General features: G+C 53.6%; 1 protein-coding gene across 2 annotated transcripts; it reads left to right on the plus strand.

Moving 5' to 3' along the window:
* Positions 1-29: 29 nt before the first annotated feature.
* Positions 30-12,834, plus strand: LMAN2L (lectin, mannose binding 2 like). Of its 2 annotated transcripts, XM_079332944.1 has the most exons (9): positions 30-195; positions 282-400; positions 2,017-2,134; positions 2,897-2,979; positions 4,966-4,998; positions 6,391-6,552; positions 7,883-7,997; positions 9,430-9,549; positions 11,970-12,834. In XM_079332944.1, the coding sequence occupies exons 1-9, from the start codon at positions 66-68 to the stop codon at positions 12,110-12,112; spliced, it is 1,023 nt and encodes a 340-aa protein (XP_079189070.1). In that variant the 5' UTR covers positions 30-65; the 3' UTR covers positions 12,113-12,834. The 2 variants fall into 2 exon arrangements, with proteins under 2 accessions (XP_079189070.1, XP_079189071.1); XM_079332945.1 differs by lacking the exon at positions 4,966-4,998 and having other exon boundaries at positions 32-195; positions 11,970-12,797.
* Positions 12,835-17,643: the final 4,809 nt, after the last annotated feature.

A 17,643-nucleotide genomic window follows, 5' to 3' on the forward strand; every position in this document is an offset into this window, starting at 1 on the left:
GGCGGGAACAGCGGTGCCACCCAGCCAATGGGCGCGCGGGGCGGGGCGCAGCGCGGCGGGGGAAGATGGCGGCGGCGGGCCGGTGGTGGGCCGGGCTGGCCCTGCTGGCCGTGGCGCTGGGGCTCGGCGGGACGGCGGCCGAGCAGACCGAGGAGCACCTCAAACGCGAGCACTCGCTGTCCAAGCCGTACCAGGGTGAGCGGGGAGGGCGGGCGGTGGTGGCGGACGGTGCCCGGTGCCCGGTACCCGTGTCCGGTACCGACGGTTCGTGTGGGCCGCAGGTGTGGGCTCGGCCAGCTCGGGGCTGTGGGACCTGCTGGGTAACGCCATGGTCATGACCCAGTTCATCCGCCTCACCCCCGACGTGCAGAGCAAGCAGGGAGCCGTGTGGAACCGAGTGGTGAGCGGGGACACCGGGGAACCGGGGTGGGCAGGGGGAGGGTCCGGGTCCGGGCAGGAGGGAACCGGGACCGGGATGGGGCAGCGGAATGAGAGGGGACGGGGCAGGGATTGGGACAGGGCAGGGATTGGGACAGGGCAGGGATTGGGATTGGGATTGGATTGGGACAGGGTAGGGATTGGGACAGGCAGAGATTGGGATTGGGATTGGGATTGGGATTGGATTGGGACAGGGCAGGGATTGGGACAGGCAGAGATTGGGATTGGGATTGGGGATTGGGATGGGATTGGGATCGGGATTGGGATGGGATTGCAATGGGATTGGAATGGGACGGGATGAATGGGATGGCAGGAGTGTGGGGAGGGGATTGGGATCGGGATCAAGACCAGGGCAGGGTTAGGGCTAGAGTTAGGATTAGGAGAAGGAGAGGGTCAGGATTGGGATCAGGACAGGATTAGGGTTAGGAGACACACAGGATCAGGAGAAGGATACTGGAATAAAGAGAGAGACATGATGGTTGAGGGAGAGGTCTAAGATTAGGATGGAAAAGGGCTGGGATTGAGATGGACACTGGGATGGGATCAATGAGGTCAATGGCGACAATGGGATCAGTGGGAGCAATGGGATTAGTGGGATTGATGGAATGGGGTGGGATGGGATGAGCTGGAGGACAGGATCATGATTGGGGCAAGAGGGGGTTGGGAATGAGGAGGGCACTGGGATGGGATCAATGGGATAAATGGAATAAATGGGATCAAGAGGAACATTGGGATGGGGTGGATGGGATCAGTGGGATGGGATGGGTTTGGGGGAGCTGGAGAAGGTCAGGATTTGGGGCAGAGGTTTGGGATCAAGGGCTCACTGGAATGGGGAGAAGTGGAGCTGAGAGAGAGGGTTGGGATTGGGCCAGGAGGGGAACGGGATCAGGAAAGGCACCAGGATAAGGGGGGGAGGCTGGAGGAGACCAGAGTGGGGTACCCAGCATTGGGGGGGCTCTGGGGGGGCTGCAGGGACATGGATTGGGATTGGGATTGGGATTGGGATGTTTGGGGGTCTGGACCAAGGTGATTCCCAAAGTGGGGAATGGGATTCCCAAAGCAGGAATTGGGGTGGGCTGGGGGCACCATGGGGAGCTTCCACCCCTTCAGCTCCCAGTTTTCCACACAAGACCTGAGCTCCCCTGGGAATTTGGGGGGGCCTGAACTGGGTGATATTTTCCAACCCAAAGAATTCCATGATTTGATGACACTTGATTTCAGAATCCAACCCACTCCACCTTGGTTTTGGAAACAATTCTGGCAAACAATCCATTGCACTCTAAAACACTTTTTCCTTGAAATCCCAGCTCCCAAAAAACCTCTGTGACTCCCTCAGCACGGGGAATTAATTGGCAGCTAATTCATAATTGTAATTAGCAGCTGCTCCTGAGGTTTTCCTGCTGTGGGAGTGTTGATTTTGTTGGAGTTGCTCCCTCAGTGTTCAACCAATTCCCTGGGGTTAATGATGGGTTTTGGCATTAATTAGCCATGCTAATTGGGCAGTGAAGGGAGATTGGGGAGTGGAGGATGTGGGTGAGGGAATGATTCCTGAATTCCCCCCCTTCTCTGCTCCCCCAGCCCTGTTACCTGAGGGACTGGGAGATGCAGGTGCACTTCAAAATCCACGGGCAAGGCAAGAAGAACCTGAACGGAGATGGATTCGCCATCTGGTACACCAAGGACAGGATGCAGCCAGGTAAAAACTGTCCCTGCCTTGGGAGAGGGCTGGGGACAGCTGGGAGAGGGCTGGGGACAGCTGGGAGAGGGCTGGGGACAGCTGGGACAGGGCTGGGGACAGCTGGGAGAGGGCTTGGGGACAGCTGGGAGAGGGCTGGGGACAGCTGGGAGAGGGCTTGGGGACAGCTGGGAGAGGGCTGGGGACAGCTGGGAGAGGGCTTGGGGACAGCTGGGACAGGGCTGGGGACAGCTGGGAGAGGGCTGGGGACAGCTGGGACAGGGCTTGGGGACAGCTGGGAGAGGGCTGGGGACAGCTGGGACAGGGCTGGGGACAGCTGAGATGCCTGGGAACACCTGGAACAGCTTGGGGACACCTGGGACACCTTGAGCAGAGTTTGGGGACACCTGGGACAGGGCTGGGGACACCTGAGACAGGCCCTGGAGACACCTGAGACACCTTGGACACCTTGATCAGGGTTTGGGGACACCTTGGGCACCTTAGGGCTTGGAGACACCTTGGGGGTCACCTGGGACACCTTGAGCAGGGCTTAAGGACACCTTGGACATCTTGGGGACACCTTGGACACCTTATTCAGAGTCTGGGGACACCTTGGGGACACCCTGGGCAGGGTTTGGGGACACCCTGGGCAGGGTTTGGGGACACCTTGACCTCCTCAGGGCTGGCACTGGATGCTCCTTGTGCCTCCCCCCCCTCATTCCTTGGTGACACAAGTGACAACCTTCATGCCTGATGTTCCCAACTTCTCCTTTTCCCTGCCAGGACCCGTGTTTGGGAGCAAGGACAACTTCCTGGGGCTGGGGGTGTTTGTGGACACCTATCCCAACGAGGAGAAGCAGCAGGAGGTGAGGGACAGGGGGACAGTGATGTCACACAGCTCTTCATCCTCCTCCTCCTCCTCTCCCATTCCTTTTCCACTGGAAAAACTGGGGGTGATTTTTATGTTTTTGGGGTTTTTAGTGGTGCCAAAGAAGAATCCAGCTGGAGGGGACTTGGGACATCTCCCACTGTCCCTTTGCAGCTCAGCCTTGGGCATGGAGCAGCCTCAGTTTCCCTGGAAAATCCATTTTTTGGGAATTTCAGCGCTTCAAAATCACTCCCTAATTCAAATTTCCTCTAAAATCTTAATGTTTATCCTCAATATTTGATATTTTGAGGTATTCTCAGCTTTTATCTCAACACTCGAAGCCTCCAGTTTCCATTTTGTGCTGGGAAAAGTTTTCCCAAAAAGAGCCAAAATGGATTTTAATTAGAGGAAATAATTAAATGTGGGAGCAGGGATTTTCCAGCTTTTTATTCCCACCTCCAAAAAGTCAAAAAGAGCCACAAAAAGGTGAAAATTAGTGAGAAAAGGGATAAAAAAAGCTCTAAAAGGAAAAAAAAAAGAGCTCTAAAAGATCAAAATGAGCTCAAAAAAAGGAGAAAAAAAAAGGTCTAAAAAAGCTGCAGAAAGGACAAAATGAGCTCTAAAAGGTTAAAAAAAAATAAATCTAAAATGACAAAAAATAGTTCTGAAAGGTCAAATGACAAAATAAGCTCCAAAAAATACAAAAGAATATCAAAAAGGTGAGAAAAAACTCCAAAAAAAAGATTCAAAAAGGTTAAAAAGAGCTCCAGAAAGGACAAAAAGAGTTCTGAATTATCAAAAAGCTCCAAAAAGTCAAAAATGGTTCCAAAAAAAATGACAAAAAATTGTTCCAAAAAATGACAAAAATAATTTCAAAAAATGACAAAAATAATTCCTAAAAATGACAAAAATAATTCCTAAAAATGACAAAAATAGTTCCAAAAAATGACAAAAAAGTTCCAAAAAATGACAAAAAATAATTCCGAAAAATGACAAAAATAGTTCCAAAAAATGACAAAATAATTCCTAAAAATGACAAAAATAATTCAAAAAAAATCACAAAAATAATTCCAAAAAATGAGAAAAACAGTTCCAAAAAATGACAAAAATAATTCCGAAAAATGACAAAAATAATTCCGAAAAATGACAAAAATAATTCCAAAAAATGACAAAAATAATTCCAAAAAAAAGACAAAAATAGTTCCAAAAAAAGACAAAAATAGTTCCAAAAAAAGACAAAAATAGTTAAAAAAATGACAAAAATACTTTAAAAAAGTGGCAAAAATAGTTTCAAAAAATGACAAAAAAAATTTCCAAAAAAAGACAAAAATAATTCCTAACAATGACAAAAATAATTCCAAAAAATAACAAAAATAGGTCCAAAAAATGACCAAAAAAATTCCAAAAAATAACAAAAATAATCCCAAAAAAATCCAGCAGCAGGAGGAGCTCAGGATTTCATTCCCTTTTTTCCCCATTCCAGGATTTTTGGCATTAACCCCTTCCTGCCCTGGCTGCTCTGGGATAAATCCCAGGATTTTTGGCATTAACCCCTTCCTGCCCTGGCTGATTTGGGATAAATTCCAGGATTTTTGGCATTAACCCCTTCCTGCCCTGTCTGCTTTGGGATAAATCCCAGGATTTTTGGCATTAACCCTTCCCTGCCCTGGCTGCTTTGGGATAAATCCCAGGATTTTTGGCATTAACCCCTTCCTGCCCTGGCTGCTCTGGGGGAAATTCCAGGGGTTTTGGCATTAACCCCTTCCTGCCCTGGCTGATTTGGGATAAATTCCAGGATTTTTGGCATTAACCCCTTCCTGCCCTGTCTGCTCTGGGGGAAATTCCAGGGGTTTTGGCATTAACCCCTTCCCTGCCCTGGCTGCTGCAGGGGAGTATTCCCAGGGTTTTTTGGGGTCCTGCTGGGCTTGGTGACATTGTTGTTGCTCTGTGCTCTCTCCTGCTTTGTGCTCACCCTGGAGGGCAGGCTCAGAAGAGGAGGTACAGCCCTGGAAACCAGGTACCACCTCCAGAATTCCCACCTGGAATTCCTGATCCCAGGGAGAGGCTGCAGGGGATGGGGGGCTGTGCATGGCTGGGGCTGAGCCTGAGGGATGGCTGGGGCTGGGGCTTTGGGGCAGAATTTGAGGTTTGGGATGCACAAAAATGGAGTGGGATTGGTGCCAGTGTCTCCTGGAGGTGATTTTGGAGTTTGGGATCCATGGGATGGTGTCAGTGTCTCCTGGAGCAGATTTTGGAGTTTGGGATCCATAGTGATGGAGCAGGATCATCCCAATGGCTTTGGAAGAGATTTTTGGGGTTTGGGATCCACAGAGATGAAATGGGGTCATCCCAGTGTTTTTGGAGCAGATTTTTGGGGTTTGGGATCCACAGGGATGGAGTGGGATTGGTGTCAGTGTCTCCTGGAGGACATTTTGGGGATCAGGAAATTTGGGATGCACAGAGATGGTGTCAGTGTCTCCTAGAGCAGATTTTGGAGTTTGGGATCCATAGTGATGGAGCAGGATCATCACAATGGCTTTGGAAGAGATTTTTGGGGTTTGGGATCCACAGGGATGATGCCCTTTAGGATCATCCCAAAATGACTCCTGTGGGGTTTAAGGCCATTGGGATCATCCCAGGGTTGTTTAGAGCAGATTTCTGTGGGGTTTAAGGACTTTGGGATCACCTTGGTCTTGCAGTGAATGGATCCTTATGGGATGAAGCCCTTGAGGATCATCCCAAAATGACTCCTGTGGGCTTTAAAGCCATTGGGATAATCCCAGGATTGTTTAGAGCAGATTTCTGTGGGGTTTAAGGACTTTGGGATCATCCCAGGATTGTTTCCAGCAGATTTCTGTGGGGTTCAAGGCCATTGGGATAATCCCAGGATTGTTTAGAGCAGATTTCTGTGGGGTTCAAGGCCATTGGGATCATCCCAGGATTGTTTAGAGCAGATTTCTGTGGGGTTTAAGGCCATTGGGATCATCCCAGGATTGTTTAGAGCAGATTTCTGTGGGGTTTAAGGACTTTGGGATCATCCCAGGATTGTTTAGAGCAGATTTCTGCGGGGTTTAAGGACTTTGGGATCACCTTGGTCTTGCAGTGAATGGATCCTTATGGGATGAAGCCCTTTGGGATCATCCCAGGATTGTTTAGAGCAGATTTCTGTGGGGTTTAAGGCCATTGGGATCATCCCAGGATTGTTTAGAGCAGATTTCTGTGGGGTTTAAGACCATTGGGATCATCCCAGGATTATTTTCAGCAGATTTCTGTGGGCGAATCCCTTTGGAACCATCCCAAAACCACTCTCATGAGTGAAACCCTTCGCAGCTCTCCTTTCCACCTGCTCTCCACGATCCCAAATCCCCTCCCAGACCCAGATTCTACATTTTTTTTCCCCCCTGCCCAGCGGGTGTTCCCCTACATCTCAGCCATGGTGAACAACGGCTCGCTGAGCTACGACCACGAGCGCGACGGGCGCCCCACGGAGCTGGGCGGCTGCACGGCCATGGTGAGGAACCTCAACCACGACACCTTCCTGGTGATCCGCTACGTCAAGAGGCGCCTCACGGTCAGTCTGGGCTGCTCAGCTGCTGGCATGCTCCTGCAGAAATGTGGGGGGCACAGCTGAGCCCCCTGTCACCATCCCACCCCAACCCCGGCGGGAGTTGTGGTGGTTTGTTTGAGATCGGAGGGCCAAAGATAAAAGCAACAGATTGAGGTTTGTTCAGCAGAAAGCAAAAATGGTGGTTATTGTGGGTAACAATATCACTCTGCAACTCCCTGAAAGGGCTGTGATCAGTGGGGCTGGTCTAATTCTCCAGGCAGAGAGGACACAGCCTTAATCTGCACCAGGGAAGATACAGGTTAAATATGAGGATAAAGTTTCTCACTGAAAGAGTGATAAAGTACTGGAATGGCCTGCTGTCCTGGTTTGAAGGATAGGTGTCTGCCAATAAAGGCAGGAGCTTCTCTTTGAAATGGAGAATGTAAACACCCTCCCTCCAAATTATCATTATGATTTTGAAATTAAGGGGCTCTCAGGCAAGGATAGAGGAATTAGGAATAACAGTTCTTTACTAGGAAAATTAAAATAGAAATACAGTATTACACAGAACAATCCCAGCCCTGCCAGAGTCAGAATCCAAGCTGACACAGTCAGTCAGTCAGGGTGGTGGCAGCAGTCCCATTCCATGGTGCTGCATCCTCCTGCAGGGGCAGATGTGGCTCAGCTGGAGCAGTGCTCCTGGAGAAGGTGCAGTTTCCTCTGAAGGTGCAGGGATGATGTGGAAGGGTCTGGTTTTCCTCTGGAATCCAGTGGGAAAGGCTGCTCTGCTGTTCCGAATCTCAGTTTTTATCTGGGTAGGAAATGTTTGTCTCCTCCCCCTGGGTGTAGCATCTCCCAGTGGGATGATGGAATTTTATCAGTCATGCACTGGGACTCACTGGCCATGAACAGGAGATATCTCCTGGAGGGAGGATGGGCTGTGGGAAAGATAAAGATGATTGCCCTAGCTGGTTTAAAGATGGCCCATTAGCAGAGAATATGTGCCAGGAGATCAGGGTCACTGCCACACCCAGTTTTTAGCAATGGCCCATTAACAGGTGATACCTCCCACAGGGATAGGAATCACTGCCACACCCAGTTTTTAACAATGACCCATTAACAGGTGATACCTCCTGGATGAAGGGTGGGCCATGGGAAGATAAAGATGATTGCCCAGCTGGTTAAAGATGGCCCATTAACAGATAGTATGTGCCAGGAGATCAGGGTCACTGTCCCACCCTGCTCCAACAGATGATGACAGAATCCACATTTCTGCCCTCATCCCCTCTTACACCCCAAGATGAGGACGAGCAAGATGCCAGCCCAGCCATGGGTGGTGGCTGTTTTTGGGCAGGTGCTGATGGACATTGATGGCAAGCACGAGTGGCGGGACTGCATCGACGTGCCCGGCGTGCGCCTGCCCCGCGGGTACTACTTTGGCACCTCCTCTGTCACTGGGGACCTCTCAGGTATGGCCCCAGCTCACTTTGGGGGCTGGAGGGGGTTTTTTGAGCCCTGAGGGTTTGTCCCACTTTTCCTGCATCTCCAGGATGTGGGAGGGGTAAAAGCTTGGGGTGAGAATGGGATAAAAGTTTGGGATGAGCCAGGGATAAAAGGAGGATGAGCATGGGGTAAACTGAGATGAGCCTGGAATAAAACCTTGGAATTGGCATGGGATAATCCAGGATTAGCATGGGATAAAACCTTGGGATGAGCCTGGAATAAAACCTTGGAATTGGCATGGGATAAACCAGGATGAGAATGGGATAAATTCAGATGAGCCTGGAATAAAACCTTGGAATTGGCATGGGATAAACCAGGATGAGAATGGGATAAAAGCTTGGGATGAGCCTGGAATAAAACCTTGGAATTGGCATGGGATATTCCAGGATGAGCATGGAATAAATTCAGATAAACTTGGAATAAAACCTTGGAATTGGCATGGGATAAACCAGGATGAGAATGGGATAAAAGCTTGGGATGAGCCTGGAATAAAACCTTGGAATTAGCATGGGATAATTCAGGATGAGCATGGAATAAATTCAGATGAGCCTGGAATAAAACCTTGGAATTGGCATGGGATAAACCAGGATGAGAATGGGATTAAAGCTTGGGATGAGCCTGGGATAAAACCTTGGAATTAGCATGGGATAAACCAGGATGAGAATGGAATAAATTCAGATGAGCTTGGAATAAAACCTTGGAGTTAGCATGGGATAAACCAGGATGAGAATGGGATAAAATGGTATGATATGATATCAGATAAAAGTTTGGGGTGAACATGGAATAAACTGAGATGAGCCTGGAATAAAACCTTGGAATTAGCATAAATCAGGGTGAGCATAGAATAAAACCTTGGGATTAGCATGGGATAAACTTGGATGAGAATGGGATAAAAGTTTCAGTTGTGTGGGGTTTTTTTGTGAGTTTGTTTGGTTTTGGTGTTTGGTGTTTTGTTTTGGTTGTTTTTTTGGTTTTTTTTTAATTCCTGCTGGCCATGGAGCCCCTCCTGCCATCCCAGAGAATTCCAGAATTCCAGGAGGGGATTTTGCTGCTTTTCCCACACCCAGCACATTCTTTTGGCTTTCCAAGCACTTCTAACTCCAGTAATCTCCCAGTTTTTTGGGACTGGATATGAGATTGTTTGTTTTTTAAAAATTCTTGCTGGCCATGGAGCCCCTCCTGCCATCCCAGAGAATTCCAGAATTCCAGGAGAGGATTTTGCTGCATTTTCCACATCCAGCACATTCCTTTGGCTTTCCAAGCACTTCTCTGATAACCTCCCAATTTTTTGGAGCTGGATTTGTGGTTGGTTTTTTTTTTTTTTAATTCCTGCTGGCCATGGAGCCCCTCCTGCCATCCCAGAGAATTCCAGGAGAGGTTTTTTTGCTCCTTTTGCAGACAACCACGACATCATCTCTCTGAAGCTGTACCAGCTGACAGTGGAGAGGACACCTGAGGAGGAGAAGAGGGACAGGGAGGTGTTCCTGCCCGTGGTGGACAACCTGAAACTGCCTGGAAGTGAGTTTGGGAATTTGGGAATGTGGTGGGAGCAGCAGGGATTTGGGGTGGGGGGTGGAGCTGTGCAGGTTTGGGGTCAGGCAGGGTGAGGGTGAGGGGGATGGGTTGTGTGCCATCCCAAAATCCCACACTCATCCCAAATTCCCATCCCAAACTCCTTTCCCAAACTGCAAAGTTCCCATCTCAAAATCCCAAAATCTCATCCCAAAATCCTGTCCCAAAATCCCGTCTCAAAATCCCAAAATCCCATCCCAAAATCCCGTCTCAAAATCCCACACTCATCCCAAATTCCCATCCCAAACTCTTTTTCTAAAATCCCAAATTCCCATCTCAAAATCCCAAAATCCCATTCCAAACTCCTTTCCCAAACTATAAAACTCCCTTCTCAAAACCCCACACTCCCATCCCAAAATCCCATCTCAAAATCCCACACTCATCCCAAACTCCTTTTCTAAAATCCCAAACTCCCATCTCAAAATCCCATCCCCAACTCCTTTCCCAAACTGCAAAGCTCCCTTCTCAAAATCCCAAAATCCCATCCCAAAATCCTGTCACAAATTCTCTTCTCAAAATCCCAAAATCCCATCCCAAAATCCTGTCACAGATTCTCTTCTCAAAATCCCAAAATCCCATCCCAAAATCCTGTCCCAAACTCCCTTCTCAAAATCCCACACTCATCTCAAATTCCCATCCCAAACTCTTTTTCTAAAATCCCAAATTCCCATCTCAAAATCCCATCCCAAACTCCTTTCTCAAATTCCCATCTCAAAATCCCAAAATCCCATCCCAAACTCCTTTCCCAAACTCCCATCTCAAAATCCCATCCCAAAATCCCATCCCAAAATCCCACACTCATCCTAAAATCCCATCCCAAATTCCTTTCCCAAACAGCCAAACTCCCATCTCAAAATCCCATCCCCAACTCCTTTTCTAAAATCCCAAATTCCCATGTCCAAATCCCAAAATCCCATCCCAAAATCCTATCCCAAATTGTTCTCAAAATCCCAAAATCCCATCCCAAACTCCCATCTCAAAATCCCACACTCCCATCCCAAAATCTGAAACTTCCTCACTTCCATCCCAAAATCTCATCCCAAAATCTCACACTCATCCCAAAATCCCATCCCAAACTCCTTTCCCAAACTGCCAAACTCCCATCTTAAAATCCCAAATTCCTTTTCTAAAACCCCAAATTCCCATCTCAAAATCCCAAACTCCCATCCCAGTGGTTTTTCAGCAGATTTTTGGGGTTTGGGATCTAAGGGGATGGTCCCAGTGTCCTTTTGAGCAGATTATTTAGGATGAAAAAGTTTGGGGTCATTCCTGTGTTTTTGGAGCAGATTTTTGGGGTTTGGGATCCAAAGGGATGGAACAGGATCATCCCAGAGGTTTTTGAGCAGATTTTTGGAGTTTGAGATCTATAGGGATGGTGCTGGTGTCCAGTTGAGCAGATTTTTTGGGATGAAGGAGTTTGGGATGCACAGGGATGGAACAGGATCATCCCAGTGTTTCTGGAGCAGATTTTTGGGGTTTGGGATCCACAGGGATGGAGTGGGATCATCCCATTGTTTCTGGAGCAGATTTTTGGGGTTTGAGATCTAAAGGGATGGGGCTGGTGTCCAGTTGAGCAGATTTTTTGGGATGAAGGAGTTTGGGATGCTCAGGGATGGAACAGGATCATCCCAGTGTTTCTGGGGCAGATTTTTGGAGTTTGAGATCCACAAGGATGGAGCAGGATTATCCCAGTTTCTGGAGCAGATTTTTGGGGTTTGGGATGCTCAGGGATGGAGTGGGATCATCCCAGTGTTTCTGGAGCAGATTTTTGGGGTTTGGGATTCATAGGGATGGAACAGGATCATCCCATTGTTTCTGGAGCAGATTTTTGGGGTTTGGGATGCTCAGGGATGGAGTGGGATCATCCCATTGTTTCTGGAGCAGATTTTTGGAGTTTGGGATTCATAGGGATGGAACAGGATCATCCCAGTGTTTCTGGAGCAGATTTTTGGAGTTTGACATCTAAAGGGATGGGGCTGGTGTCCAGTTGAGCAGATTGTTTGGGATTAAGGAGTTTGGGATCCACAGGGATGGAACAGGGTCATCCCAGTGTTTCTGGGGCAGATTTTTGGAGTTTGGGATCCACAGGGATGGAACAGGATCATCCCAGTGTTTCTGGGGCAGATTTTTGGAGTTTGAGATCCACAAAGATGGAGCAGGATTATCCCAGAGTTTCTGGAGCAGATTTTTGGGGTTTGTGATGCACAGGGATGGAACAGGGTCATCCCAGTGTTTCTGGAGCAGATTTTTGGGGTTTGGGATTCATAGGGATGGAACAGGATCATCCCAGTGTTTCTGGGGCAGATTTTGGGTTAGGATCCAGGATCTGGGGGGGCTCAGAGCTGTCCCCTGCCTGTGTCCTGCAGTGGAGGCACCCCTGGAGCCCATGAGTGGCCTGGCCCTCTTCCTCATCGTCTTCTTCTCGCTGGTGGCCGTGGTCTTCGCCATCGTCATCGGCATCATCCTCTACAACAAGTGGCAGGAGCAGAGCCGCAAACATTTCTACTGACTCTGACATTCCTGGCCCAGCCCGGCCTTCTGGTGGCCACATCCCAACTCCAGGGAGCAGCCCTGGTGGCAGGGACCCCCCAAATCCGGGTGGGGAGCCCTGGCCTTCCCCGCTGGAGAGAGAGAGAGAGTGGCCAGTGCCTCCTCCTGTGAGCCCCCCATGGACTGGGAGGAGCTGGGTGCTGCTGGTTCTCCCAGAGGGAGGAGTTTTCCTGCTTTTGGGGGGTCCCACTCCCCCTTTCCCAGCATGTGGCTGCCCCTGCATGCGTGTCCTGGCTCCAGGGAGCCGGGGCCATTCCTACCTCAGGGACTGCTGGCCACTCCTGCACCCCTGCAGGGGTCACTGGGTCCCCAGAGGGGTCAGCACAGGGGGAGGGTTGGATCTGGGGTGCTCTGGGGATTCGGGGTTCCCTCCTCACCAGGATCCAGGAGAGCTGAGTCCAGCCCTGCAGCTTGGCAGGATATTCCCACCCAAAACAAATCCCCCCCCAAAAAACCTCTCAGTGGCTCCTGGGGGAGGGGGGGATTTTCCACGCTGGAACTGGTGTGGTGGGAGCTGTTACTAAGTGCCCAAGGGGGGTTGTGCCACCCGAGGAGACTTTTTCTGGTGTTTTGCCTTTTTTTTTTTTGAGATGGCCTCTCCCTGGAGCTGTACCCAGTGTTTGGAATAAACGCTGAGGGCCGTGCGTGCCGTGTCCTTGTCACTGGGAGGCTTCTGGATGGGCTCTCCCTCCCTCTGAGCCTGGGAAATGCCCGAGGGGCCGGGGGGTCTCTGTCCCTCTAGGGACACCGCAGGGTCTCTGTCCCTCTCACCCCGGTGTGACACGGCCAGAGACCCCCCCAGCCCCGCCATTCCCACCAGGAGAGGCCCGAGACCCCCCAGGACCGCCCGGGGAGGAGGGGACGGAGACACCCCCGGGCCCCCCGCGCTCCCCGCCCGCCCGAGGGTCTCCGTCCTCCTCTGCACGGGGCGGGCGGGGCTGCGAGCTTGGTTTGGGTGGCGAGTGACTCGCTGGGAGAGCAAAGATCAGGCACAACACTTGATGTGGTTTTATTTCAACTTTATTTTGTCATTACTTTTAGCAGGCCGGGCCGATGCTCTGTCGGGGTCCCTCGTTGTCCTCGCCCCCAGGCCGATGCTCTGTCGGGGTCCCTCGTCGTCCTCACCCCAAGCAGAGGAGCGGGGAGCGGGGTGTCTCCGTGGTTATCCTGTGGGGAGATGTGGGGAGGGGTCAGGTCACCGCGGTCCTTCTCCACCATGGAGGGGGGGCTGGGTGAGCTGCGATTATCGCGCTGTGGGCTGTGAGGGGGGGCTCCGTGAGCGGAGCAGTCTCTGGTGGGGTCTCCGCGCCCTTCGTTGCCGGGCAGGCGGCGCAGAGCGGATCTCCGCCCGCCCCGTGGGTCTCCTCCCGGAGCTGCTCGGGGCTCCTCTCCCGGGGTCTCCTCCTCCTGCCACGAGAGGTGGGGGTCTCTGTCCCTCTCCTCCTCTGGGGTCTCATCTTTGCACTTGGGGGCACCGGGTGGCCTCCATCCTCCTCACCTTACTGAGGGGGGCCAGGATCTTCTCTGTCCTCCGCTATGGAGGATCTGGGGCTTCATCAACATCACCATGGTTGCGATAGGGATCCTTTTCTTCTCCCTCCTCCAGCTACGGAGGGGTCGGGGCTTACTCCAAGCCTCCACCCCTAGTGGGTGTCGACCGGGCCATCCCGTCCTCAGCCCCGTGATCGGGGGGGTCCGGGCTCTTCTCCGTCCCCCAACTAAGGAGGTAGCGGGTCTACTCCTAACCTCCACCCCTAGTGGGTGGCGGCCGGGCGGTCTCGGTCCTCCTCCGGAAGGAGGGGTCCGATGGTGTCGGTCCTCCTCCGGAAGGAGGGGTCCGATGGTGTCGGTCCTCCCCCGGGACGGAGGGGTCCGATGGTGTCGGTCCTCCCCCGGGACGGAGGGGTCCGATGGTGTCGGTCCTCCCCCGGGACGGAGGGGTCCGATGGTGTCGGTCCTCCCCCGGGACGGAGGGGTCCGATGGTGTCGGTCCTCCCCCGGGACGGAGGGGTCCGATGGTGTCGGTCCTCCCCCGGGACGGAGGGGTCCGATGGTGTCGGTCCTCGTCCTGTATGGGGATGAAGAGTCAGGTCATCCCCATCCTCCTCTCGTTACTGGGAGAGGGCCGGGTGGTCTCTGTGGTTTCTTCTTACCTTAGTGTGGGAGGAGGGGGGTCTGCATGGAGCGGAGCAGTCTCTGCTGGGGTCTCCGTGCCCTTCCTTGTTGATTCCCCACTACGAGGGGGCAGCGGGTTCATCTCCGTCCTCGCTCACTGTGGCAATGAGGGCTCAGGACATCCCCGCTCGCTTCCCCTTATTGGGAGGGTCCAGAGGGGTCTCTGTTCCTGCGTACTTTGGTGTGGGCTGGGTGGTCCCCGTGGAGCGGAGCCATCGGTGGGGTCTCCGCGCCCGTCGTTGCCGCTCCTCCGCTCTTGGGGGGGGGATCGTCTCTGTCCTCACCCACTGTGGGGATGAGGGGGTCAGGTCATCTCTGTCCTTCTCTGCCACGGAGGGGTCTGGGTGGTCTCCGTGCTTACCTTGCTGTGGGCTGGGTGCTCCCCGTGGAGCGGAGCAGTCCCTGGTGGGGTCTCCGCGCCCTTCGTTGCCGGGCAGGCGGCGCAGAGCGGATCTCCGCCCGCCCCGTGGGTCTCCTCCCGGCGCTGCTCGGGGCTCCTCTCCCGGGGTCTCCACCTCCTGCCATGAGAGGTGGGGATCTCTGTCCCTCTCCTCTTCTGGGGTCTCATCTTTGCACTTGGGGGCACCGGGTGGCCTCCATCCTCCTCACCTTACTGAGGGGGGCCAGGATCTTCTCTGTCCTCCGCGATGGAGGATCTGGGGCTTCATCAACATCACCATGGTTGCGATAGGGATCCTTTTCTTCTCCCTCCTCCAGCTACGGAGGGGTCGGGGTTTACTCCAAGCCTCCACCCCTAGTGGGTGTCGACCGGGCCATCCCGTCCTCAGCCCCGTGATCGGGGGGGTCCGGGCTCTTCTCCGTCCCCCAACTAAGGAGGTAGCGGGTCTACTCCTAACCTCCACCCCTAGTGGGTGGCGGCCGGGCGGTCACGGTCCTCCCCCGGGACGGAGGGGTCCGATGGTGTCGGTCCTCCCCCGGGACGGAGGGGTCCGATGGTGTCGGTCCTCCCCCGGGACGGAGGGGTCCGATGGGCTCGGTCCTCCCCCGGGACGGAGGGGTCCGATGGTGTCGGTCCTCCCCCGGGACGGAGGGGTCCGATGGTGTCGGTCCTCCCCCGGGACGGAGGGGTCCGATGGGCTCGGTCTTCCCCCGGGACGGAGGGGTCCGATGGTCTCCATCCTCGTCCTGTATGGGGATGAAGAGTCAGGTCATCCCCATCCTCCTCCCATTACAGGGAGGGGTCCGGGTGGTCTCTGTGCTTACCTTGGTGTGGGCTGGGTGCTCCCCGTGGAGCGGAGCAGTCTCTGGTGGGGTCTCCGCGCCCTTCGTTGCCGGTCAGGCGGCGCAGAGCGGATCTCCGCCCGCCCCGTGGGTCTCCTCCTCCTGCCGCCGCCGCCGCCGCCGCCGGTCTGAGACCCAGCAACTGTGGATCGTTATAATCCCGGTGCAAGCCCCGCCCTTTTCAGGAACAGCCAATAGACGTCGAGGAACAAGCGTGGGGGCGGAGCAACCAACGTTCCACATTGTGAAGAAACAGAGAGGAGGCGTGGCCACGGCGTGACCGAGCGATCTGATTGGTCAGGAGGAGGACAATCCCAAAAGGGGCGTGGCTCAGCCCGGGGTCGGGGGGGAGGGGCAGGTGTGAGGGCGGGGTGGGGGAGGGGCCGGGGTCACCCCGGGATTTTGGGAGCAGCTCCGGGCGCTCCCGGTGCCTCCGCAGCTCTCCTGGAGCCCCTTGAGGCTCTGCAAGAAGCAGAGGAAGGGTCTCTGGGGGCCCCAGTCCCATTTCTTGAATGCTCCAAGCCCATGAGGAGGGGTCTCTGGGGGTCCCAGCCAGGAGACAGGACTGCCAGTTGCTTTTCAAAGTGCAGTTTATTTTTCTTATCTTCTACAAAAAAAGTGAGTTCTAGTTACACACGACAACAGCATGGCTAAAAGTTGCAAGACTTATGGCCACAAGGATTAAGGGTTTCTTCACCAAGAAAACACTGCCAACAAAGATATTTATGTTTAATTCAAAACGAAGAAATTTATTCTAATTGCAGTGTGAGCTTTCTTAGCCAATCCTGCTCTGGCGCACAGACCTGTTCTAAGACTTTTTGTCACTTATGCAGCTACTTTTACTCTTCCTACATCTTAAACTCTATAGCTAAACTTTTCTCTTCTAAATCCATCTTTGCTTTAAGCATTAAATCTACATTTTTGATTCCAGCACATAAGTTGCAAGATTTTCCCAAGGCCTCAGGTCACATTCTGTGTTGTTTTCTAGACTTTGATTGACAGGCCCAATGCTGTGAGAATTCCTTGCATTTTGAATTCCAACACAATCTCACAGTCCCGAGGCCTCGTTGGGACACAACAGGGCCTGGTGGAACCCAGGGCAGCGTTGTGACAGCACAGAACCACAGGGAACTGAGCCCCGAGCATCCCCCGGTGTGACACAGCCAGAGACCACCCAGCCCTGAGCATCCCCCGGTGTGACACAGCCAGAGACCCCCAGCCCTGAGCATCCCCCGGTGTGACACGGCCAGAGACCCCCCACCCCTGAGCATCCCCCGGTGTGACACAGCCAGAGACCCCCAGCCCTGAGCATCCCCCGGTGTGACACAGCCAGAGACCCCCCCAGCCCCATCCCCCCCGGTGGGACACGGCCAGAGACCCCCCAGCCCCATCCCCCCCGGTGTGACACGGCCAGAGACCCCCCAGCCCCATCATCCCCCGGTGTGACACAGCCAGAGACCCCCCCAGCCCCATCCCCCCTGGTGTGACACGGCCAGAGACCCCCCACCCCTGAGCATCCCCCGGTGTGACACAGCCAGAGACCCCCCAGCCCCCTCCCCCCCGGTGTGACACAGCCAGAGACCCCCCAGCCCTGAGCATCCCCCGGTGTGACACAGCCAGAGACCCCCCAGCCCTGAGCATCCCCCGGTGTGACACAGCCAGAAACCCCCAGCCCTGAGCATCCCCCCCGGTGTGACACGGCCAGAGACCCCCCCAGCCCCATCCCCCCCGGTGTGACACGGCCAGAGTCCCCCCCAGCCCCGCCATTCCCACCAGGAGAGGCCCGAGACCCCCCAGGACCGCCCAGGGAGGAGGGGGACGGAGACACCCCCGGGCCCCCCGCGCTCCCCGCCCGCCCGAGGGTCTCCGTCCTCCTCTGCACGGGGCGGGCGGGGCTGCGAGCTTGGTTTGGGTGGCGAGTGACTCGCTGGGAGAGCAAAGATCAGGCACAACACTTGATGTGGTTTTATTTCAACTTTATTTCGTCCTTAATTTCGTCAGTAAAATACGCACGGGCGGCGAGAAGCGGCGCGTCGGCGCAACCTCCACTCCCTCCCTCCCTCCCTCCCTCCC

The sequence above is a fragment of the Erithacus rubecula genome (assembly GCF_903797595.1).
Source record: "Erithacus rubecula genome assembly, contig: scaffold_640_arrow_ctg1, whole genome shotgun sequence".
Taxonomy (NCBI): Eukaryota; Metazoa; Chordata; class Aves; order Passeriformes; family Muscicapidae; genus Erithacus; species Erithacus rubecula.